Below are 23,904 nucleotides of genomic sequence, written 5' to 3' on the forward strand. Positions count from 1 at the left end.
GCCCCGGTCACTTGCTGTGACCTCCTGCCCGTTCACCCAGAGACTGCCCCGGTCACTTGCTGTGACCTCCTGCCCGTTCACCCAGAGACTGTCCCGGTCACCTGCTGTGACTGCCTACCCGTCTTCCCTGGTCGCCACCCGATCCCTTACAAGGACCGCCCCCTTGTATAGTAGCTCAGAGGTTCCGCCTACCAGACCCGTTACAGTTTGCTCGGGCCATGGAACCCGGTGGCACCCAAGCTCCCTCGCTCTCGGACCTCTGTCATGAACTGTCCCGTCAGAGGTCCCAACAGGAGTCCATCCTGGGTCACCTGCGGAATGTCAATTCTCGCCTGGACACTCTGACTGCTCCACCAGCAACCACCGCCAGTGCCATGACTCGCAACCCGGCAGCTCCGCTGCCCACCAATACCATAGTATCCTACCCCGGACCCCGGCTTTCTGCACCTTCTCGCTTCGGAGGCGACTCCGCCCAGGCTCGGGGCTTCATAAATCAGTGCACCCTGCACTTTGAACTCCTGTCCCACCAGTTTAACTCCGACCGGGCCAAAATTGCCTTCATCATGTCCCATCTCACCGGGGAGGCCCTGGCCTGGCTAAATCCTCTATGGGAGAGAGGAGACCCCTTGGTGTCCGACTTGCCTGCCTTTCTCATGGCTTTCCGGAAAGTCTTCGACGAACCCGGACGGAAGACCTCATCCGCATCATCTCTGCTACGCCTCCGTCAGGGAAGTCTCACCGTGGGCCAATATGCCATACGGTTCCGTACCCTTGCCTCGGAGCTGGCCTGGGATAACGACGCTCTGGTATCCGTCTTCTGGGAGGGTCTGTCCGGCCGTATTAAAGATGAACTTGCCGGTCGGGACATTCCTACCACTCTCGATGACCTAATAACTCTTGCCACCCGGATTGACCTACGGTTCCAGGAGCATGCCAAAGAGGTCACCCGTGAGAGAAGGTTGCCACGTCTAGCTCCTACTTTTCAGAGATCCGTCTCTCCCCAGGTACACTCTGCTGAGCCTATGCAGGTCGACCAGACCAAGATGGTCAAAACCCGTCAGGACTTACGCCGTGCCGAAGGGAGCTGCTTCTACTGTGGCAGTAAGGAGCACCAGATCCGTACCTGCCCGGAGAGGTCGGGAAACGCCTGTGTCTAGGTTCGCTCAGAGAGGTCAACCTAGACTAGAATAAATCCTCTCCATCTCTGCTACTGTCAGTCTCTATTATCTGCGGGGAGAATCGTTATTTCGAACTAGCCCAACTTGACTCTGGAGCGGCCGGGAATCTTATCTCACAGTCCCTGGTAGAAAAATACCGCATTCCCACCAAACCTCTGGCTGTACCATTATCTGTCGCTGCTGTGGATGGGGGCCTCTTACCACGTCCCATCCAACTCATCACCGAATCCGTAACTCTGCAGGTGGGAATGCTGCATTCTGAGAGCATCTCTTTTCATGTTCTGCCTGGACTCTCTCACGCCCTCTTATTAGGTCTACCTTGGCTCCAGAGACATGCACCCGTGCTTGACTGGCAGACCGGAGAAGTCCTTCGCTGGGGACAGGACTGTCATAAGACTTGTTTGGTTCCTGTTCATCCCGTCCGTCCTTCTCCTACCCCAACTAATCTACCTGGACTTCCGATTCCCTATTGGTCATTTGCTGATGTCTTTAATAAAAAGGAGGCAGAGACATTACCCCCTCATAGACCATACGACTGTCCTATCGACCTGTTACCCGGTACTACTCCTCCCCGTGGGCGTATTTACCCGTTGTCCGCTGCTGAGACCCGGTCAATGTCCGAATATATTGAGGAGAATTTGGCCAGGGGATTCATCCGGAAATCTACCTCCCCGGCGGGAGCAGGCTTCTTCTTCGTAAAAAAGAAGGACGGCTCTCTCCGTCCCTGTATAGACTATAGAGGCCTTAACCAGATCACGGTGAAGAATAAGTATCCCCTTCCGCTCATTCCAGAATTATTTGATCGCCTGAGGGGGGCTAGAGTCTTCACCAAACTGGACCTCCGTGGGGCGTACAACCTGGTCCGTATCCGTCAAGGGGATGAATGGAAGACTGCATTCAACACCTGGGACGGCCACTATGAATATCTGGTAATGCCCTTTGGTCTCTGTAACGCTCCTGCCGTCTTTCAAGAGTTGGTCAATGACATCTTCCGGGACCTTCTCTACTCCTGCGTTGTGGTGTACCTGGACGACATCTTGGTCTTCTCTCCGGATCTCCAGACTCACCGGAGGGACGTTCGTCAGGTCCTGCTCAGGCTCAGGCAGAACCACCTCTTCGCTAAATATGAGAAGTGCCTCTTTGAGCAGACCTCGCTTCCGTTTTTGGGCTACATTATTTCTCAGACCGGCCTACGAATGGATCCAGAGAAACTGTCTGCCATCGAGAAATGGCCCCGACCGGAGGGGTTGAAGGCCATTCAGCGATTCCTGGGCTTCGCCAACTACTACCGCCTCTTCATACCGCACTTCTCTTCCCGGACTGCCCCAATTTCCGCGCTCACCCATAAGGGTACTAATCCCAAAGAGTGGCCGCCCGAAGCAGAGGAGGCTTTTCTTTCCTTAAAACAGGCCTTCTCTTCCGCCCCGGTGCTGCATCGTCCGGACGGCAACAAGCAGTTCTTTCTGGAGGTTGACGCCTCCTCCTCTGGAGCCGGAGCGGTACTTACTCAAAAATCTTCTTCCGGGAGGATGGTAACTTGCGGCTTCTTCTCCAAACTCTTCTCCTCTTCTGAACGCAATTACTCCATAGGAGACCGAGAGTTATTGGCCATCAAGCTGGCATTGGAGGAGTGGCGTTACCTACTCGAGGGGGCTCTTCATCCGGTAATAATTTACACTGACCACAAGAACTTGGCTTATCTCCAGCATGCCCAGAGACTTAATCCGCGCCAAGCCCGGTGGTCCTTGTTTTTTGCTCGCTTTGATTTTGTTCTACATTTTCGCCCGGCTGACAAGATCATCAAAGCAGACGCCTTGTCCCGATCCTTTCTGGTATCTGATCTCGAGGAAGAACCTAAACATATCATCGATCCCGCCAGAGTAATGCAGGTGGCTCCCGTGAGTCTAAATAGTCTCCCTCCCGGTAAGACGTTCGTATCGGTACCTGATCGGGAGAAGATCCTACACTGGGGTCATTCGTCTAAACTAGCTGGCCACGCCGGTCAGAAAAAGACCCTCCAGCTTATTTCCCGGCACTACTGGTGGCCTAACCTGCGCAAGGATGTAATAGACTTTGTTTCTGCCTGTGTGTCCTGTGCCCGCAACAAAGTTCCGAGACACCTGCCAGCCGGTCGCCTCCTTCCTCTGCCAGTACCTGCTGCCCCCTGGCAGCATATAGCGATGGACTTCATAACTGATCTTCCCGTCTCTGCCGGTTGTACGGTCATTTGGGTGGTCGCTGACCGCTTTTCCAAGATGGCTCACTTCATTCCCCTGCCAGGCCTCCCGTCTGCACCCGAGCTGGCTAAAGACTTTATCCGCCACATCTTCCGTCTTCATGGCCTGCCCCGTCACATCGTGTCGGATCGTGGGGTACAGTTCACTTCTCGTTTCTGGAGAGCCACTTGTAAATTGCTAGACGTCACCCTGGACTTCTCCTCCGCTTACCACCCACAGTCTAATGGTCAAGTGGAGCGGATCAATCAGATCCTGACCAGTTACCTCCGGCACTTCGTTAATGCCCACCATTCTGACTGGGTGGATCTCCTGCCATGGGCCGAATTCTCGTACAACAATCACGAGAGCGAATCTTCCTCCAAATCCCCGTTTTTTGTAGTCTTCGGTCAGCATCCTCGGATCCCGTTTCCCGTCTCCACCTCGGTGGACAATCCGGCTGCGGAATCTCTTGTTAACAAATTTTCCTCCACATGGGAGAGTACCCGATCCGCACTCCTTCTGTCATCCGAGCGTATGAAAAGACACGCTGACAAAAAACGTCTGGATCCTCCTCAATTCCGTCCAGGGGATAAGGTCTGGCTCTCGTCCAAGTATGTCCGGCTCAAGATTCCTTCCTATAAGTTAGGGCCTCGGTTCATCGGTCCTCTGGAGGTCATCAGTCAGATCAACCCGGTGGCCTATAAATTGAAACTCCCGGCCAACTTGCGGATCCCTAACTCCTTCCATGTATCTCTCCTCAAACCCGTGGTACTTAACTCTTTTTCCAAGTCTACAGGTACGCCTCCTGCTCCGGTTTCCGCTGAAAACGAGTTTGAGGTAGAGAACATTCTGGCCACCAAAAGGGTAAGAGGAAAAAACTTTTTTCTGGTAGATTGGAAGGGGTTTGGTCCTGAGGAGAGAACGTGGGAGCCCCGGGAGAACATCCATGCCCCTCTCATCCTTGCTAAATTTCTGTCTGGCCTAAAAAAGGGGGGGCCAAAAGGGGGGGCCTAAAGGGGGGGGTACTGTAGCGTCGGCGTCCCTGCCCTCTGCTAGGCAGGGACGCTGTTCCCCTCACCTCTCTGCTCCGAGCCCGGCGTCCCCCTCCCGCTCTGCTGGCAGCGCGCGCTCCTTCCCGGCCACTGTGCTTAGGGCGCGCGCGCGCTCCCTCCCTCTTAAAGGGGCCGCGCGCGCCGTCCTAAGGAGTCCCCGGCCAATGGCCGGAGGACTTCACCATATATAAGGCACCTCCTCCAAAATGGAGGTGCCCGAGCAATGTTGTTGCACTGTTCACTACTCTGCTTCAGCCCTCAGGTCCCGTTGCCAGTTACCTGCCTGATTCCTGCCAGAGTCCTGCCAGTTTGCTGTCTGTTTCCTGCCTGATATTCCTGCTACCTGCTTGCTAGCCTGAGGTCCGACGGTCTGCCTTCCTACTCCTGTCAGTCTGTCTATGGACCAGCTTGCCCGCTCACCTGGGAGCGCTCCTCGGCTACCTGCCTGCTAGCCTGCCTGGAGGCTCCGCCGTCACATGCTGTGACCACCTGCTATTCCAGAGACTCTTGCCCGCTCACCTGGGAGCGCTCCTCCGCTACCTGCCTGCTTGCCTACCTGGAGGCTCCGCCGTCACGTGCTGTGACCACCTGCTATTCCAGAGACTCTCGCCCGCTCACCTGGGAGCGCTCATCTGCTACCTGCCTGCTAGCCTACCTGGAGGCTCCGCCGTCACGTGCTGTGACCACCTGCTATTCCAGAGACTCTCGCCCGCTCACCTGGGAGCGCTCATCTGCTACCTGCCTGCTAGCCTACCTGGAGGCTCTGCCGTCACGTGCTGTGACCACCTGCTATTCCAGAGACTCTTGCCTGCTCACCTGGGAGCGCTCATCTGCTACCTGCCTGCTAGCCTGCCTGGAGGCTCCGCCGTCACGTGCTGTGACCATCTGCTATTCCAGAGACTCTTGCCCGCTCACCTGGGAGCGCTCCTCCGCTACCTGCCTGCCTGCCTACCTGGAGGCTCTGCCGTCACGTGCTGTGACCACCTGCTCTTCCAGAGACTCTCGCCTGCTCACCTGGGAGCACTCATCTGTCATCCGCCTGCTAGCCTACCTGGAGGCTCAGCCGTCACAGGTCGTACCTACCCTATACTCAGAGACTGTCCCGGTCACTTGCTGTGACCTCCTGCCCGTTTACCCAGAGACTGCCCCGGTCACTTGCTGTGACCTCCTGCCCGTTTACCCAGAGACTGCCCCGGTCACCTGCTGTGACTGCCTACCCGTCTTCCCTGGTCGCCACCCGCTCCCTTACAAGGACCGCCGCCTTGTATAGTAGCTCAGAGGTTCCGCCTACCAGACCCATATATATATATATATATATATATATATATATATATATATATATATATATATATATATATATATATATATATATATATATATATATATATATATATATATATATATATATATATATATATACACACACACACACACATACATACATATATACATACATATATACATACATATATACACAGTACAGACCAAAAGTTTGGACACACCTCAATTACGGATTTTTCTGTATTTTCATGTCTATGAAAATTGTACATTCACACTGAAGGCATCAAAACTATGAATTAACACATGTGGAATTATATACTTAACAAAAAAGTGTGAAACAACGGAAAATATGTCTTATATTCTAGGTTCTTCAAAGTAGCCACCTTTTGCTTTGATGACTGCTTTGCACACTCTTGGCATTCTCTTGATGAGCTTCAAGAGGTAGTCACCGGAAATGGTTTTCACTTCACAGGTGTGCCCTGTCAGGTTTAATAAGTGGGATTTCTTGCCTTATAAATGGGGTTGGGACCATCAGTTGTGTTGTACAGAAGTCAGGTGGATACACAGCTGATAGTCCTACTGAATAGATTGTTAGAATTTGTATTATGGCAAGAAAAAAGCAGCTAAGTAAAGAAAAACGAGTGGCCATCATTAATTTAAGAAATGAAGGTCAGTCTGTCCGAAAAATTGGGAAAACTTTGAATGTGTCACCAAGTGCAGTTGCAAAAACCATCAAGCGCTACAAAGAAACTGGCTCACATGAGGACCGCCCCAGGAAAGGAAGACCAAGAGTCGCCTCTGCTTCTGAGGATAAGTTTATCTGAGCCACCAGCCTCAGAAATCGCAGGTTAACAGCAGCTCAGATTAGAGACCAGGTCAATGCCACACAGAGTTCTAGCAGCAGACACATCTCTACAACAACTGTTAAGAGGAGACTTTGTGCAGCAGGCCTTCATGGTAAAATAGCTGCTAGGAAACCACTGCTAAGGACAGGCAACAAGCAGAAGAGACTTGTTTGGGCTAAAGAACACAAGGAATGGACATTAGACCAGTGGAAATATGTGCTTTGGTCTGATGAGTCCAAATTTGAGATCTTTGGTTCCAACCACCGTGTCTTTGTGCGATGCAGAAAAGGTGAACGGATGGACTCTACATGCCTGGTTCCCACCGTGAAGCATGGAGGAGGAGGTGTGATGGTGTGGGGGTGCTTTGCTGGTGACACTGTTGGGGATTTATTCCAAATTGAAGGCATACTAAACCAGCATTGCTACCACAGCATCTTGCAGCGGCATGCTATTCCATCCGGTTTGTGTTTAGTTGGACCATCATTTATTTTTCAACAGGACAATGACCCCAAACACACCTCCAGGCTGTGTAAGGGCTATTTGACCAAGTGAGAGAGTGATGGGGTGCTACGCCAGATGACCTGACCTCCACAGTCACCAGACCTGAACCCAATCGAGATGGTTTGGGGTGAGCTGGACCGCAGAGTGAAGGCAAAAGGGCCAACAAGTGCTAAGCATCTCTGGGAACTCCTTCAAGATTGTTGGAAGACCATTTCCGGTGACTACCTCTTGAAGCTCATCAAGAGAATGCCAAGAGTGTGCAAAGCAGTCATCAAAGCAAAAGGTGGCTACTTTGAAGAACCTGGAATATAAGACATATTTTCAGTTGTTTCACACTTTTTTGTTAAGTATATAATTCCACATGTGTTAATTCATAGTTTTGATGCCTTCAGTGTGAATGTACAATTTTCAAAGTCATGAAAATACAGAAAAATCTTTAAATGTATAATAATAAATGTATAATATTTAGATATCAGTGGATCCGGTCGTACACCCTGTCACGAGCGGAGGAGATGGGACACGTTTCTCACCTGCTGGCGATTGCTCAGGAAGTGCGATGAGCTCCTTGTTGTGGCGAAGGAAGAGGATGGTATTTCGTAAAGTGAGTGCATGATCAAAGTACCGCTGAGCCTCTCCTTCCCCCGTGCTTTGTACCTGCAATACACAGACAACGACATTATCGACAGAATATGTTGCTCCAATGCATCTAATTTTTTTTTTTTAAAAAAAGCAACAACGTTGATTGAAAATATTCTCTGTTTTGTGTATACAGCTCCTGTGCGCACCGATGGCTACAGACCATTAATCTACTCCGCGCTGTCTCATCTTTTAGTCAATTGTTAATTCAATATCGCCGCCCCTAAAAATAAGTTGAGGTATGAGAACAACGCATACGACTACAGGATTAGCCTGCGCTGGTTTATAATCTGTAATCGTGAATTCATGTCGGTCTCTACGGGAGATGAAGACACAAAAGAGGAGCAGAAATTTCATCCAGACTCCTTTAAATTTATATTGTAGATGCACTGGGAGTATGGAAACAATGGTTGCAAATGTCTACACACCCTTTAATATCTATTATTTAGCACTTTGTGTTCAGGTTTTTGAGAAACCCGAGTGTAACGTCAGAAGTCGGATGTCGCCGGGTGGTGGTTTTGCTACAAAACAACAAAAATAATACAGAACTGGACGGATGAGCGATACGAGCAGCGCACCTTTTCTAGTTCCACCAGGAAACTGTCCAGGGTCTCATCTGACAACTTGCCCACTTCAAACATGGTCACCGCGTGGCTCTTCAGATTCTGTAAAGTTCATGAAAGGGAAAGAGCGGTAAAGTATAAGTGACGCTACACGGTGAGCAAAGCCTGCATTAAAGGGATTGCCTGGATTATGCCATAAATGACAGAAGAAGCATTATGACCCACTGAAGCCCCTGCCGCTCAAGTGCCGCCTCCCTGCCGCACCCACAGCGCGGCCCCCTCCCTGCCGCGCTCTGGACACTGTACTGCAGCAGTGACATCACGAAATGTGACTGCTGTGGCCATGATATTTATATGCAAGCAAGGCCACGGGGAGGGGGGAAAGGTGTGAGCTCTCTAATGCGAGACAGACATCGCACTTAGGCTGTGTGCCCACGATGCCTTTTTCAAGCGTTTTTGCTGCGGAATTTTCCGCAGCGTAAACGCTTGGGAAACGCATGGTAAGCCTCCTGCCATGGTCCCCTATGCAATTCCGCACTTTCAATGCCCATGCTGCGGATTTTTCCGCAGCGCTTATGCTGCGCTCAAAAATCCGCAGCATGTCCATTAATTTTGCGGAAGCGCTGCATTTTCGCCGCCATTAACTTGCATTAGAACGCGGCAATTCCGCAAGACTGCATCTGTATTTGCATAATTGGCGCGTTCTAATGTGCGGATGGTACCCGGGTGTGGAGGACAGGAGACTCTCCTCCACACCCAGGTACCATAGAAACTGTAAAAAAAAAGAATAAAATAAAAAATAAAGATTATATTCACCTTCCGACGGCCCCCGGTCTCCTTCCCTGTGCTTGCCAGCAGACTGAAGGACCTGTGCTGACGTTACAGTCATGTGACGGCAGGTCTTTCAGTGCAGTGTCCCGCGATCAGCTGGCAGCCAGGAAGGAGCGCAGCAACACAACGCCGGGCCATCAGAAGGTAAGTATCAAGGTTTATTTTATTATTTTTAACCATTCTAAAGGTCACACTATATAAATCCATGCTGGTTGCATGGATTAATATAGTGTGACCTAGTTGTCAAGCACTTTCCAGGTGATGCTAAAATCGCTTTGAAAGCGCTTGTCAACCCGCATGCGGAAATGCATGTGAAGAACGCTTCACTTCCGCATGTCCCTGGCAGGAAAAACGCATGTACAATCCGCATGTACAACCCGCATGTACAATCCGCATGCGTTTTTTCTGCCAGGGAGATGCAGAAATTTTCTGCTTCATTTCTGCATTGTGGGCACATAGCCTTACATCACCGGCTTTTTGCAGAACTTAGATGCCTCCAGGCTAAATACACCCATGTGACAATCTGCATGTGTCAGCAAATCAAAAAAAAAAAAAAATGAAAACTATTTTCCAGGTACGGCCAACCAAAAAAAACTATTCTTAGGCCATGTGCCCACGATGCAGAAATGCTCCGGATTTTTCCTGAGCGTTTCTGCATCTCCCTGGCAGAAAAAACGTATGCGGATTGTGCATGCGGATTGTGCATGCGGATTGTACATGCGGATTGTACATGCGTTTTTCCTGCCAGGGACAAGCGCATGTGAAGCTTTCTTCACATGCATTTCCGCATGTGGGTTGACAAGCGCTTTCCAAGCGATTTTAGCATCACTTGGAAAGTGCTTGACAACTTGGTGACATGATATAAATCCATGCAACCGGCATTGATTTATATAGTGTGACCCGAGAGAGTGGTTAAAAATAAAAAAATAAATCTATACTCACCTTCTGATGGCCCCCGCAGTCTTGCTTCACTCCGTCCTGGATGCCGGCAGATCGCGGTACACTGAAGGACCTGCCGACGTCAGTATCGCGTGACCCGTCACATGTCTATGACGTCAGCGCAGGTCCTCCAGTCCATCGCGATCTGCAGGCAAGGGAAGACAAGCACACCGGGGGCCATCAGAAGGTAAATGTAATATTTATTTTTTATTTTATTCTTTTTTTTTTTTTACAGTTTCTATGGTACCCGGGTCCGGAGGAGAGTCTCCTGTCCTCTAGACCCGGGTACCATCTGCACATTGAACGCATGCATTCCGCATGTCCTTATCTAGTGAAGCGGAATCCATGCGGTCTAATACAAGTCAATGGCGGCGAAAACGCCGTGCTTCCACAAAATAATTGGTAGTGCTGCGTTTTTTTTCCGCAATGATAATCCGCAGCGGAAATTTCCGCAGCATGTGCACAGCACATGCGGATTATCATTGGGGAACATGGCAGACCTTCTACCAAGTGTTTAAGCGTTTCTGCAATGTTTTTGCCGCTGCGGAAACGCTTAAAAACGCATTGTGGGCACAAAGACTTAAAAATAAATAAATAAAAATATGATATAATTAATTATAGAAAATTATAATTCTATTATACCTAGTGAGGGCGGCATTTCATGCTTGGATGGTTATAAGTAGGAGGAGAACCATGAAGTTGGGTCAGGGGTAAGTATTTGACGTTAAGGGGGCTTATAGGGAAGAATAAAGGTGTTAAAAGATCTGGACCTACAGTGAAGGAAATAAGTATTTGATCCCTTGCTGTTTTTGTAACTTTGCCCACTGACAAAGACATGAAGAGTCTATAATTTTAAGGGTAGGTTAATTTTAACATTGAGAGATAGAATATCCCAAAAAAAAATAAAAAAAAAATCACATTGTATAAATGAGATAAATTTTTTTGCATTTTGCATTGAGAAATAAGTATTTGATCCCCTACAAACCATTATGAGTTTTGGCTCCTACAGACCAGTTAGACGCTCCTAATCAACTCGTTACCTGCATTAGAGACAGCTGTGTTACATAGTCACCTGTATAAAAGACTCCTGTCCACAGACTCAATTAATCAGTCAGACTCTAACCTCTACAACATGGGCAAGACCAAAGAGCTTTCTAAGGATGTCAGGGACAAGATCATAGACCTGCACAAAGCTGGAATGGGCTACAAAGCCATAAGTAAGATGCTGGGTGAGAACTGTTGGTGCAATAGTAAGAAAATGGAAGAAATACAAAATGACTGTCAATCGACATCGATCTGGGGCACCATTCAAAATCTCACCTCGCGGGGTATCCTTGATCATGAGGAAGGTGAGAGATCAGCCTAAAACTACACGGGGGGAACTTGTTAATGATCTCAAGGCAGCTGGGACCACAGTCATCAAGAAAGCCATTGGTAACACATTACGCTTTAAAGGTTTACAATCCTGCAGTGCCCAGTAGGTCCCCCTGCTCAAGAAGGCACATGTGCAGGCCCATCTGAAGTTTGCCAATGAACACCTGGATGATTCTGTGAGTTATTGGGAGAAGGTGCTGTGGTCAGATGAGACAAAAATTGAGCTCTTTGGCATTAACTCAACTCGCCGTGTTTGAAGGAAGAGAAATGCTGCCTATGACACAAAGAACACCATCCCCACTGTCAAGCATGGAGGTGGAAACATTATGTTTAGAGGGTGTTTCTCTGCTAAGGGCACGGGACTATTTCACCGCATCAATGGGAGAATGAATGGAGCCATGTATCGTAAAATTCTGAGTGACAACCTCCTTCCCTCAGTAAGAGCACTGAAGATGGGTCGTGGCTGGGTCTTCCAGCAAGACAATGACCCAAAACATAGAGCCAAGGCAACAAAGGAGTGACTCAAAAAGAAGCACATTAAGGTCATGGAGTGGCCTAGCCAGTCTACAGACCTTAATCCCATAGAAACTTATGGAGGGAGTTGAAGCTCCGAGTTGCCAAGCGACAGCCTCAAAATCTTAATGATTTAGAGATGATCTGCAAAGAGGAGTGTACCAAAACTCCTCCTGACATGTGCACAACCCTCATCATCAACTACAAAAAACGTCTGACTGCTGTGCTTGCCAACAAGGGTTATGCCACCAAGTATTAAGTGTTGTTTGCCAGAGGAATCAAATACTTATTTCTCACTGCAAAATGCAAATAAATTTATCTGATTTATACAATGTGAATCTCTTGATTTTTTTGGGATATTCTATCTCTCAATATTAAAATTAACCTACCCTTAAAATTATAGACTCTTCATGTCTGTGTCAGTGGGCAAACGTACAAAAACAGCAAGGGATCAAATAATTACTTCCTTCACTGTAAGCAAGAAAACCAGGTAATAATGCAATGATTGGCAGGGTGGGGACAATATGACGCATTTTAATTTCCATGTGTTTTTTTGGTTTCTTTGAAATTGCAGAATAAAAAAGCAGCATTTTTGTCAAGACTGGTGCAGTTTTGCTGGCCTATATTCGACTCCTCTGCCCTGAACTCCTGCAGTGGCACGGGGAGCCGAATCCATTCCTCCACTGCCTTTGCCGTGTTGTGGGATTTTCACGAGGAGACGGCATCATGGAAGAAGCAAAACGTCAGGAAAAGCGGAGGATGCAACGGAGCCGAAAGGACGTCAGTAGGTTTTGGGAGTTTTTTTGAGGGTAAAAGTGGAGAGTTGCATATAAACAATGTTTTCTTTTTTTAGTTTTTATGAACATAGCCTTACCGGTGATAAATTACCCATCATGAGGAAGGCCGTGAGAGTGGAGTCAAACAAGAAGGCGATGCGCTTGGTGTGCCCACTCGTTAGGTTCAGGCTGCTCACACTGGATGTCTCCGCTAGCAAACGAGATATATAAAAAAGGGAACGAGATTATAGATAGGAACTTGGAGCCACAGCAATTCTGAGAAGGGGGCTATGAAAAGTGACATTAAAAATGGAGCGGTGGCCATAAATGCATTACACGGCTCCATTCACTGTATATGGGATTGTTCTCCTCCATCTCCAACAGTCCTATAGACAATGAATCATGGCAAAGCCCTGTTATCATGATCACAAAATACCCCCCCAACAAGTGATCATATACTCCCTATACAGAAGGTGTAATAATAATAATAATAATAATAGAAAATACCTCCAATTAGAAATGTAGTATAGTTTTCCTAATTCTCTATGTCACTTACCCCATGTGCAGGGCATTGCAGTAGCTTAGGTATCCATGGTTACGAACACTAACAACTGTCACTATATGAGTAGTCATAACCATGGAGACATAAGCTACTGCAATGCCCTGCACATGGGGTAAATGACATAGCGAATTAGGAAAACTATACTACATTTCTAATTGGAGGTATTTGAAATATTATTATTACTACACCTACTACATCTTGGGATAGGATCTTGGAGATAGGAAGACCCCTTTAAGGTTTACCTGCATCGTCCTGGCTGTTGGTGTCGGTGTCAGTAGCTGAAGACGCCAGATCTTGTACGGGACTTTTGCTTTCTGTGCTCTCCCAGGAAAGAAGCATTTTCTGTGGATCCAATGTGCTCCTTCAAGTCAGAAAGCGCACATATTAGTACAAGTCTTACGTCGTAAAACCAAAACCCAAAAACAATGGCAGGAATGCATTTTTTTTTTTTCCCAACGTTTCATCACACTTGGAATTTTTTCTCCCGCATTTCAGTACATTATATGGTAAAAATCAATGGCGCCATACAAAACTACAACTCATCACGCAAAAAAAAAAAAAACAAACAAAACCAAGCCCTCATACATCATCTATGTCAACGGAAAAATATGGAAATAATGGCTTTTGAAAGAAATCGAGGAAGAAATGAGAGTGGGAAAAAATAAGGAAAAGAATTCCCTGGTCTTTAAAGGATTAAAAAGGGATTGATCCATGAAATTAAGTTATATTCTTTGGTAATAACTCATTTTCACAACCACTTTAACAATGCTAAAACTTTTTGCTGCCCGCAGTTAACACTAGAGGGAGCTCAATACCTATGGAATTATTTAGCTAAATTTCACAAGAAGTGTCCAAATTGATAAATTAATAGTACTTCCGAACACTCAATTATTACCACAAAGAATTTTTTTTACCAGGATGTATTATAATAACCCAGTAAAACATGAAGTACCAAAATAATTTTAAAATAAATATTTTATTTTAGACACGTTAAAATCCAGAATTAAACCATAAAAAGAGAAAGGTACCAAACATGAGGAGGCAGGAGAAACAATATTAAAATCTTTAGGAAAGCTTGAGTAGTCTTATAATGATTTAATTATGCTGTGGATGAAGCACTCATCATAAAGAAAGAGGTATAGTAGTGTTATATGTAACAGCATGGAGTGTCAAAAAGGAATCAATTTATGCCACACATTGGACCGAATCAACAGGGCAGCAGTGCTATAGCATACTGGTGTTCTCGTGCACAAAGGTGCATAGATCAGCACTATTTATTAATTGCATGACCAGCACCTGCGGCCGAAGTGATCGATCCAGTGCATATAAATATATAGAAATCTCCTGCTGTCACCAACACCTAATACTAAATGAGTACATTCAATACATAGGCATATCTAAACAGTAAAGTGTAAAGTACTTATTCCATACCAATGTAGATACTCCTGCTTCCTGCCCCGACGCGCACGTTTCGCATTAGCTTCTTCGGGAGGCGTGTCACACTAAGGGGTGTGCTCGTTTTTTATGTGGCAACCAGCCAATGAGGGGATAGTGGGCGGTGTCCCCTTTTATTTATTTATTAATTTTTCTTTTATTTGTTCTTATTTCTACTTCATTCACTTCATTCTTTATCGTTCCAATCTATGATCTGCTCTTCATGTGGTAAGTGCGCGTGCGCGGACTGTTGCGGCCCCGAGTCCTGAGTACCGTGGTCTTTTAATGCGGATCACGCCTCGCTTTCACTTACTGTTGAGGACGAGAGCGTCATCCAGCATGTGACCGCTGGTCACGGGACTCCTTTCCTGGATGCCGCCTCAGTCTTCGCACGCGCCATTGGTTCCACGCTGTTAGCATCATTTGTTTCGTCTCCGCCCACTATCCCCTCATTGGCTGGTTGCCACATAAAAAACGAGCACACCCCTTAGTGTGACACGCCTCCCGAAGAAGCTAATGCGAAACGTGCGCGTCGGGGCAGGAAGCAGGAGTATCTACATTGGTATGGAATAAGTACTTTACACTTTACTGTTTAGATATGCCTATGTATTGAATGTACTCATTTAGTATTAGGTGTTGGTGACAGCAGGAGATTTCTATATATTTATATGCACTGGATCGATCACTTCGGCCGCAGGTGCTGGTCATGCAATTAATAAATAGTGCTGATCTATGCACCTTTGTGCACGAGAACACCAGTATGCTATAGCACTGCTGCCCTGTTGATTCGGTCCAATGTGTGGCATAAATTGATTCCTTTTTGACACTCCATGCTGTTACATATAACACTACTATACCTCTTTCTTTATGATGAGTGCTTCATCCACAGCATAATTAAATCATTATAAGACTACTCAAGCTTTCCTAAAGATTTTAATATTGTTTCTTCTGCCTCCTCATGTTTGGTACCTTTCTCTTTTTATGGTTTAATTCTGGATTTTAACGTGTCTAAAATAAAATATTTATTTTAAAATTATTTTGGTACTTCATGTTTTACTGGGTTATTATAATACATCCTGGTAAAAAAATTCTTTGTGGTAGGAATTATTTAGCTGCCAATTAAATAATAAATCTGTTTGACCTGAGCGCCACCTAGTGGTGATTGCCGGGCAGCTGGTATTTTACCATTTCACATCAAATCTGAGAGGGTATCAGGATCCAGACAACCAAAGATCTGCACAGAATTAAAGAACCGACAACATATAGAAAAATACTTTAAAGAGTAAAGTTTTGCAGTAAGAATTACTTCAGTCGGTTCACAGATGGCACGTTCCTCCACGATGGGTGCAGCTGATCGGGATTGATCACTTGTCCCTTTTTAATGGCAAATCCCAAACGGCAATACATGGACACCGCGTTCTGGAGACAAAAAAAAAAAAAAAAAAAAGACATGTCACGTCTGTTGGATCGATTTCATAGCCAAATCGCTTTAGGGCCGTACACTCCGACAATGACAGTTCCCTAAGTTACAGCAGGAAGAGCAGCTCTGGAGCACAACCTGCTGCTGTAACGGGAGAAACACTCTGAGACCAAGACGACATATACATAAACCAATCTCTGTTCTTAAAGGGAATCTGTCATGTCCGGGAGAAAACGAAGTTATATCCTCCCTGCAGCTGTACACTTTCAGAAATCGGGGCAGTACAGGGGTACTTTCATTGACAGCTTGCTCTGCACACACACGCAATCAAAGCTCCAGGGAGTGATTACAGTCGCCCTTACTGTATAGTGATCAGTGATTGTAACCGCCACCTGCTCCGCCCCAATGACTGGAAGCAGCAGCTGCAGGGAGAATAGAACTTCATTTTCTTCCTGTAGCCACTGCTCCAGTAAAGCAGCCGAGCAGGGAGAAATGTAATGCTCTTTACCTGCAGATTAACCCTACATCTGCAGGTAAACAGTATAATCCCACCTGATTGGTTCCCTTTAATAACGTTTCTGAGATTAGAAAAAAAAGATAGGACAATGGTGGGGGTCCCGGCTCTCGGCATCCCTCCCGATCAGATGACTGAAAGGTGAAGAAGTGCCGCGTCTCCTACACTTTTGATACTGCTGCAGATGTGCCTCGTATTACAGCTCACTTCCATTCACAAGAGCTGGAAAACCAGGCACCCAAAGAGTCAGTCCCCCTCTGATCTGATATTCTAAGTCAAGACGGTGGTTCCCGTACCTTTACTAAAGACAAGTCGATCTCCAAGACATTTGCAAGCTGAAAAAGAGAAGTTAAAAGGTACATTTAAAGTCAATTTTCATTTTTTTGTGATTTGTTGTAATCTTCACCTTTTGTGAATGGTAGATCCTGTGTTACCTACTGTATTTAGAGGTGTTATCAGTCATTGTACAGGAGGGGGAGGAGGTGAGCTGTGATATCACCTATTGTGAATGGCGGATCCTGTGTTATCTATTGTATATAGAGGTGTTATCAGACATTGTACAGGAGGAGGAGGAGGAGGTGAGCTGTGACATCACCTATTGTGAATGGTGGGTCCTGTCTTACAAGATCCTCCTACATGCCGGTATTGGGGGATGCCAATAGGTAGGAGGCAGTTTGCAGTGCCCCCGGCGTGGCTGCTGGATCAGGGTCCGGCAAATTGATTCGCTCTTCTCTACCAAACAGGGATTATCCATAGAGTTCTATCAATCTGGATAATTTCCTAACTTACCTCGGCCACATTGGTGTGTTCATCTATGGAAACAAAGATTTTGTACAGCAGCGTTTCAAAATAATCTCCCTGTAGCCGGTTCATCACAAAACCTTCGAGGGGAGGTACTGATAAAAATAACAAAATGATTATTACTTTCTACCAGTTACTGATAAAGTAAAGATCAAATTCGATCCACACAATGTAAATGTCTCATCGCTCAAAAAGGCTAAACGCAAATATATCATAAATTATCCAGGAAGGAAGAAATCCTGACGGAGTCCTGTCTTTATTTGGGGTCGTCTCTCAGCTTTCTGCAGGCCCCGAAAATGGTGAAAACATTCACCTACCCGAGATGCAGCTGTCATCGGAGATTGGTACGTCCAGATATATAAACCCTTTATTATAAAGGCCTAAAAAGAGAGTAAAGTCGTGTTACCATCTAATAACAAGAAATGATAAATCAAAGTTTTCCAAAATAATACAAAAAGTAGGAAAATATTGTACAATCCTTCACATTCATAGAACACATCGCCGGTCAATTTACGCTGCGGATTTCTTTGCTGCTCCTCTAAATGGAAAATCTGGAGCAAATCTGCACAGGACAACGCCGGACCCTCCTGCACCGTTACTTACTATGGACGACGTTGTGCTCCAGAGATCCCGCCAGCTGAGGACCAGAATCAATGATTTTGTCAATTGTTCTTTTCTCGACGTTGCTGCAAATCTAAAAGAGAAGGAAGAAAACATAAAAACCTTTAGATGCAAAGAACTAATATTTCAATTCCCTGAGAGCAAACATCTCGATAAAAGGCAGAGAAAGGAACTAGAAGAGGATAGGTAGTCTTCAGTCCCGGGTGGTGAGGATACCTTGATGTCATCTTCAGTGATGTACCCGGCCTGCACCACCCACCAGGCCTCTATGGTTATATCCACCGGCTTCACGGGCAGTAAGTCGCGGGCTGTTTTCCTTCTGAAAAATTTCTATGGCGGGGACAAAAGAGAGGAAACCAAATCTTACTGACTGACAGCTGCACACTTGGGAAGTGGATGGAGTGAGGAGCACACATGCATCTGCCTTTATAGGTTCTCAGGATCACATCCATCAGGCATTTATGGCATTTTCTTGGATTTGCCATAAAGCCCATGTTACAATAAAGATCCATTATAAAATTACTGCGCTCAACTTAAATTAGGCAGAACAATCTCTTTAAGAAATATATTTTTTTCTTCCAACTCATACACGATATCCCGGCCGTCACTACAAGAGTACGGCACCAGTAAACACCAAGCATCCTCCTCCTTACCTTAGATGATCTACACTGGTTCATCAGATCGATGTACTGGTTCCTTCCGATACCGAGGAGTCTTAGGCCTTCAAAAGAGGAAACCGTAGAACACTGAATATCTGCATACTTAAAGGGGGCTCCCAAAGAATTGCATTCATCCACAGGACGGGGGGGTCCCGATACCCTGTTCTTACTCTGGCTGAGCGCATAGACAATGATAGAACATCAGTGCTCATGTGCCACCCATGACGCTCTACTCAAATATTAATGCAAAAGGGACAACGGGATTAAGACCCCTATGCTAGTGATCAGTGGGGGTCTCGGCGATCAGACAGTATTCATCTGTCCTAATGGTGCATCACGTGTCACTTTAAGGCTAAGTCAGCAGCTCAGAAAAGCATCATGTGACCTCACCGGAACTCTAGAACTGAGTCACGGAATGTTCAGACACGTGGACTCGCACCATGTGACCTCACCGGAACTCTAGAACTGTGTCACGGAATGTTCAGACACGTGGACTCGCACCATGTGACCTCACCGGAACTCTAGAACTGTGTCACGGAATGTTCAGACACGTGGACTCGCACCATGTGACCTCACCGCAACTCTAGAACCGAGTCACGGAATGTTCAGACACGTGGACTCGCACCATGTGACCTCACCGCAACTCTAGAACTGTGTCACGGAATGTTCAGACACGTGGACTCGCACCATGTGACCTCACCGGAACTCTAGAACTGAGTCACGGAATGTTCAGACACGTGGACTCGCACCATGTGACCACGATGCGCCACAATTCTTTTTCAGCCCCCGTTTTGCATTTCTTGGGGGAGTGAGAAATATAACGTCTATAATTGTGCATACTAGTACCACCCTGCAGTTTCAATGGATCTGCCATAGTGCCGTGAGGCTGAATAACCCCCAGTACTCACAGTCTGCGGCAGTGAAGTTCGGCAGGGAGTCGTAGCTTTTTTCACTATTCATTATGTCCTTTTGGGAGAAGAAAAAAAATGACTTGCAATAATATGCCATGCTGAATAGTCATCCATTGCTTCCATTTTCAAAGATCTCGGCTTCATGCAAACAGGAAGCCTCATTTAATAAAAACCTGTCTTGGCACACATGTGATGGGCATGGAGGAGCACTACAACTCCCAGCTCTGATAACTGTACTGTAACAAGCAATGTGTCCATCACATGACCCGGGCGGGTAAAGAATGAAGGTTCCTAATGAATAACTTTACTCTCCTGTCCATCAACAGGATACCGGCAGAGCAGCGAGGCGGGCCAGGATCGTCGGGGGCAGAGCAGCGAGGCGGGCCAGGATCGTCGGGGGCAGAGCAGCGAGGCGGGCCAGGATCGTCGGGGGCAGAGCAGCGAGGCGGGCCAGGATCGTCGGGGGCAGAGCAGCGAGGCGGGCCAGGATCGTCGGGGGCAGAGCAGCGAGGCGGGCCAGGATCGTCGGGGGCAGAGCAGCGAGGCGGGCCAGGATAGTCGGGGGCAGAGCAGCGAGGCGGGCCAGGATCGTCGGGGGCAGAGCAGCGAGGCGGGCCAGGATCGTCGGGGCATGCATCTGATTGCACAGCGAGTCCCTCTGATGAGGCGCAATGGATAGTGGTAGTAAGAGCCTAGAATCAGCAACGTTCCCAGCCCACGTATCCGGTCAGTGACATGTATCACAAAAAAATCTGGTCCGAAAAAGGGGGCGCGTTCTGTAAAAAGGTCTTGCCGTATATAAACCCACTCCTATATACTTCTTACCTCCATTATTCCGATGTAGTAGGAGAAGGGCGTTATCCGGAGACCTTTCACCATGATGTCGGACAGGTGGAATGGGTACAGCATCAGGTGGTCCCGACTGTATTTCAGGAGTTCCTCATAATATCTCCGCTCGTCTTTTTTCACGTGTTTCACTGGACAGAGAGTAAATATATTAATTAGTTGACGGTCAGATATACAAGGGGGTGACCGACAAATCTGAGACAGTGATGGCACAGCATCGATGAAAGATTATAAAAGGGATTGTCCATGGGACCTGCTAACAGCGATGCCGGGTGTCAGACCACCACTTATCTCAATAGGATGACTTACCCAGAGGATAGGTAATTAATATAATAGATTTGACAACTCCTTTAATGACTAGACCTCCAATTTTATGAGTGCTCAAATAAATATTAAAAAAAGGCGATTTTGTAAAGTCTTGATGAAAAACCTCCTACCATTTTGTGACCAGTGCAATTATACTCCCTTCTGTTTTGCTACCTACCTAGTACATGAGGGCGTGTGCATAGCAGCTGTAGACACAAAACGGAAGAATTGCTAAAAATGTGACGTCGTGTTTCGATGCATCGGAGCAATTTAAAGAAATAAAAAAATTTAAAAAAAAAAGGATAAAACCTTGCAGGGTCGGGGAGAATCGTGTGTGGATAGGGGACTATCGATCACTGCAAAATAACGTGTGATCAAATCCAGTGATCGCAGATGACAAAGCTGAAGATGAAAGATGTGGCGACAGTCCTGCGAGCAGACTGTGCGGGTCTCATCGGGGAGTAATGATATTCTGAGCGCGGCGTCAGAGTTGGTGGCTGCAAGAAACAACTTGTTTATACATTCCAGGGAAAAAAAGCTCTACAACCTCCTTACAGGCCCAGCGGGCGGCAGCGGGTGGTGGCATCAATGGAATTCTTACAATGTAGCTCGGAGCCAGATCCGCCGGCAGGTGGCACATTACATGAGAGCACATGTCCTGGATAACCTCGGGGCCAAAGTATCGAGGCCTGGTAATACCTGCTGGTCACTGGGGCAGGAGTTTTCCGATAACCTGCCAAATTTTTTTAATACCATAGTTATTTTTGGAAGTGAATGGAGAACAGGGCTGGAAACAAACCAAAGCCCCTAATGCCGAACCATGATGAAATGAGAGGTCCGACACATGATGGACAGCAATTGGGCCCGATGGACCACACAAGACCGAACAGGACAGTCGCCAATCGAAGCCCCGGCCTTCCTGCCTTTACAACATGCATGCAGTCAGGTAGTTAATCCCGGTCACTAACTGCTCCTACAACAAGCGAGAGCACACAGCTGTTTCCAAGGGCAAAAGGAGAGATGCTGCCGCTATTTCTAGGAGAGGAGCACCCGTTCTTGGGTGGGCATCAGTTACTAGAAACAGAGGGGGGGCAGAGCTGCAGGAATTTAGAGAAGTGTCCGGAGTGCAGCGCGCCTGCGGTCTTTGCCCTTGAACATGTTGATTCAGTCTTGAGTAAACTTTACGTCAGCACCATTACTACCAAACGGAGTCTCCTTCATGTCTAGGTCATGTCCGCTGTAGACGATCCCTCTCCATGAAGCAAGACCGGACCCTAAATCAGTTTCCCATGCCAGGGGGCAATCCCAAATGATGCGTCATACACAACCCATGATATAGATTTTGCATCCAATTACCAGTAAGCATCATTTTTTACTTCCCCACAACAACACCATGGAGAGAGATTACAGAGGAATCCCCTAGGGACGGACCACTGCTTGCAGAACTTTCCTCCCAAAAGCAAGGTCAGCAGAACCCAAGTTTAACCTATAGTGCCTAAAGAAGGTGAAGACCACGTAGCTGTCCTGCAAATCTGGTCGAGAGAAGCGTTGGCCCTCTCTGTCCAAGATGTAGATACAGCCTTGGTGGAGTGCGCTTTTAAGCTTTCAGGGTGGGGCCAGGCTGCCTGACGTGATGACCCATCTGGCTAGCGACCCTTTGGTTGTTGCCTGGTCTCTGCCCGGACCCTGAAAAGAGAATTCCGTGAAGGCATCTCCTGACATCTAGTGTGTGAAACTCCCTTTTCTTTCTTGGGGTTGCTGCAGAATGAGGGTAAAACTATTTCCTGGGTCTTTTAAGTTGCTGATAGGTACCAGAGATTTCCTTAGTCTATGGCCATTATATCCCTTGCTTCTGCCATGAGGCTTTTGGACCTTGTGCAGCTTTGTCTGTTCACGTATGCTACTGCCGTTCTGTTGTCTGACCGTATGTTTACACAGTGACCTCTTAACCTGGGTAGAACTTCTCAAAGAGCTAGCATGATGGATGCTAGCGCCTCCATGTTCTAAGATGACGTCTCTATATCTGTAGGCCATCGACCTTGGAGAATTATGCCTTCTGTGCGAGCGCCCCCAACCAAAATGGCTTGTGTGAGGAGCTGCCCATCAGATCTTTACAGCTTGCATCTGTTTTCCCATAGGACCCCCTACAACAAACTACCACTTTAGGGATTCCAGAGTTCTTTTTGAAATAGTAATTTTTCTGTCCAGGTTACCCTTGATTTTTTCCTCTCTCTTCCAGGATTTCCTACTGAAGATTTAAAAAGTAGATTCACACCCAAGATACTGCTGGATTACAAGAAGCTAAAGGGTTGGTCCAAGACAAAGTCATTTTGCTCCTAACTCCCTATATATTTGATGGTATAATCTAAGCTATTTTCTAATATACTTCCCTTAAAAATTCCCTAACGACACCGTCTAACAGCTATTGTATTTTTTGACCGCTACTACCTGTGTGATGACGATTAGTTTGAGTATCCCACAAGCGATTTCCAAGGCATTTTATATGGACACTGTGAAGTCATCATCAAGAAGTGGCTTACATTAGACACAACAGTGACCTAGAACTGAACTTCCCTCAAAAAATGATGAAAATACAAAATAAAATTGGTTGGATAGGCTGCCAAGAGGCCTACAGCAACATTAAAGAAGCTGCAAGAATTTCTGGCAAGTTCTGGTTGGGTACTACATGTGACAACTATCTCCCGTATTCTTCAAACATCCGGCCTATGGGGTACAGAGGCAAGACGAAAGCCTATTCTTACAAAGAAAAACATCCAAGCCAAAAGCATGTGGGAAAATGTGTTATGGTCTGATGCGATCAAAGTTGAACCTTTTGGCCGTAACTTCAAAAAAAAGTTATATGTAGCACAAAGCCAATATTGCACATAATCAAAAGAACACCATACCCACAGTGTAGCATGGTGGGGGCAGCATTATGCTTTGGGGCAGTTTTTCAGCAGCTAAAACCGTGTCAAGGTGGAGAGATTTATGAACAGTTCCAAATATCAGTCAATTTTGCAGCAAAACCTTCAGGACTCTGCTAAAAAGCTGAATCTGAAATAATTTCACCTTTCAGTATGACGACGACCCTAAGCGACCACCAAATCAACAAAAGAATGACTGCA

At 46.7% G+C, this 23,904-nt stretch overlaps 1 protein-coding gene across 2 annotated transcripts in view; it reads right to left on the reverse strand.

Annotated features, from left to right (window-relative positions):
- Positions 1-23,904, reverse strand: part of FAM91A1 (family with sequence similarity 91 member A1) — a 49,982-nt gene that overhangs the window by 22,722 nt on the left and 3,356 nt on the right. For both annotated transcript variants that reach the window (XM_073679844.1, XM_073679843.1), the window contains exons 3-15: positions 20,453-20,604; positions 19,625-19,682; positions 18,711-18,778; positions 18,274-18,387; positions 18,040-18,130; positions 17,754-17,816; positions 17,425-17,531; positions 16,932-16,970; positions 16,008-16,120; positions 13,510-13,628; positions 12,804-12,916; positions 8,288-8,374; positions 7,604-7,727 (exon numbers count right to left, since the gene is read on the reverse strand). In XM_073679844.1, coding sequence (XP_073535945.1) covers positions 7,604-7,727; positions 8,288-8,374; positions 12,804-12,916; positions 13,510-13,628; positions 16,008-16,120; positions 16,932-16,970; positions 17,425-17,531; positions 17,754-17,816; positions 18,040-18,130; positions 18,274-18,387; positions 18,711-18,778; positions 19,625-19,682; positions 20,453-20,604 — 1,248 coding nt within the window. The remainder of the gene's footprint in view (positions 1-7,603; positions 7,728-8,287; positions 8,375-12,803; positions 12,917-13,509; positions 13,629-16,007; positions 16,121-16,931; positions 16,971-17,424; positions 17,532-17,753; positions 17,817-18,039; positions 18,131-18,273; positions 18,388-18,710; positions 18,779-19,624; positions 19,683-20,452; positions 20,605-23,904) is intronic.

This window comes from Phyllobates terribilis, unplaced genomic scaffold (genome assembly GCF_046119375.1).
Source record: "Phyllobates terribilis strain yellow unplaced genomic scaffold, ASM4611937v1 Scaffold_4__5_contigs__length_816908805, whole genome shotgun sequence".
Taxonomy (NCBI): Eukaryota; Metazoa; Chordata; class Amphibia; order Anura; family Dendrobatidae; genus Phyllobates; species Phyllobates terribilis.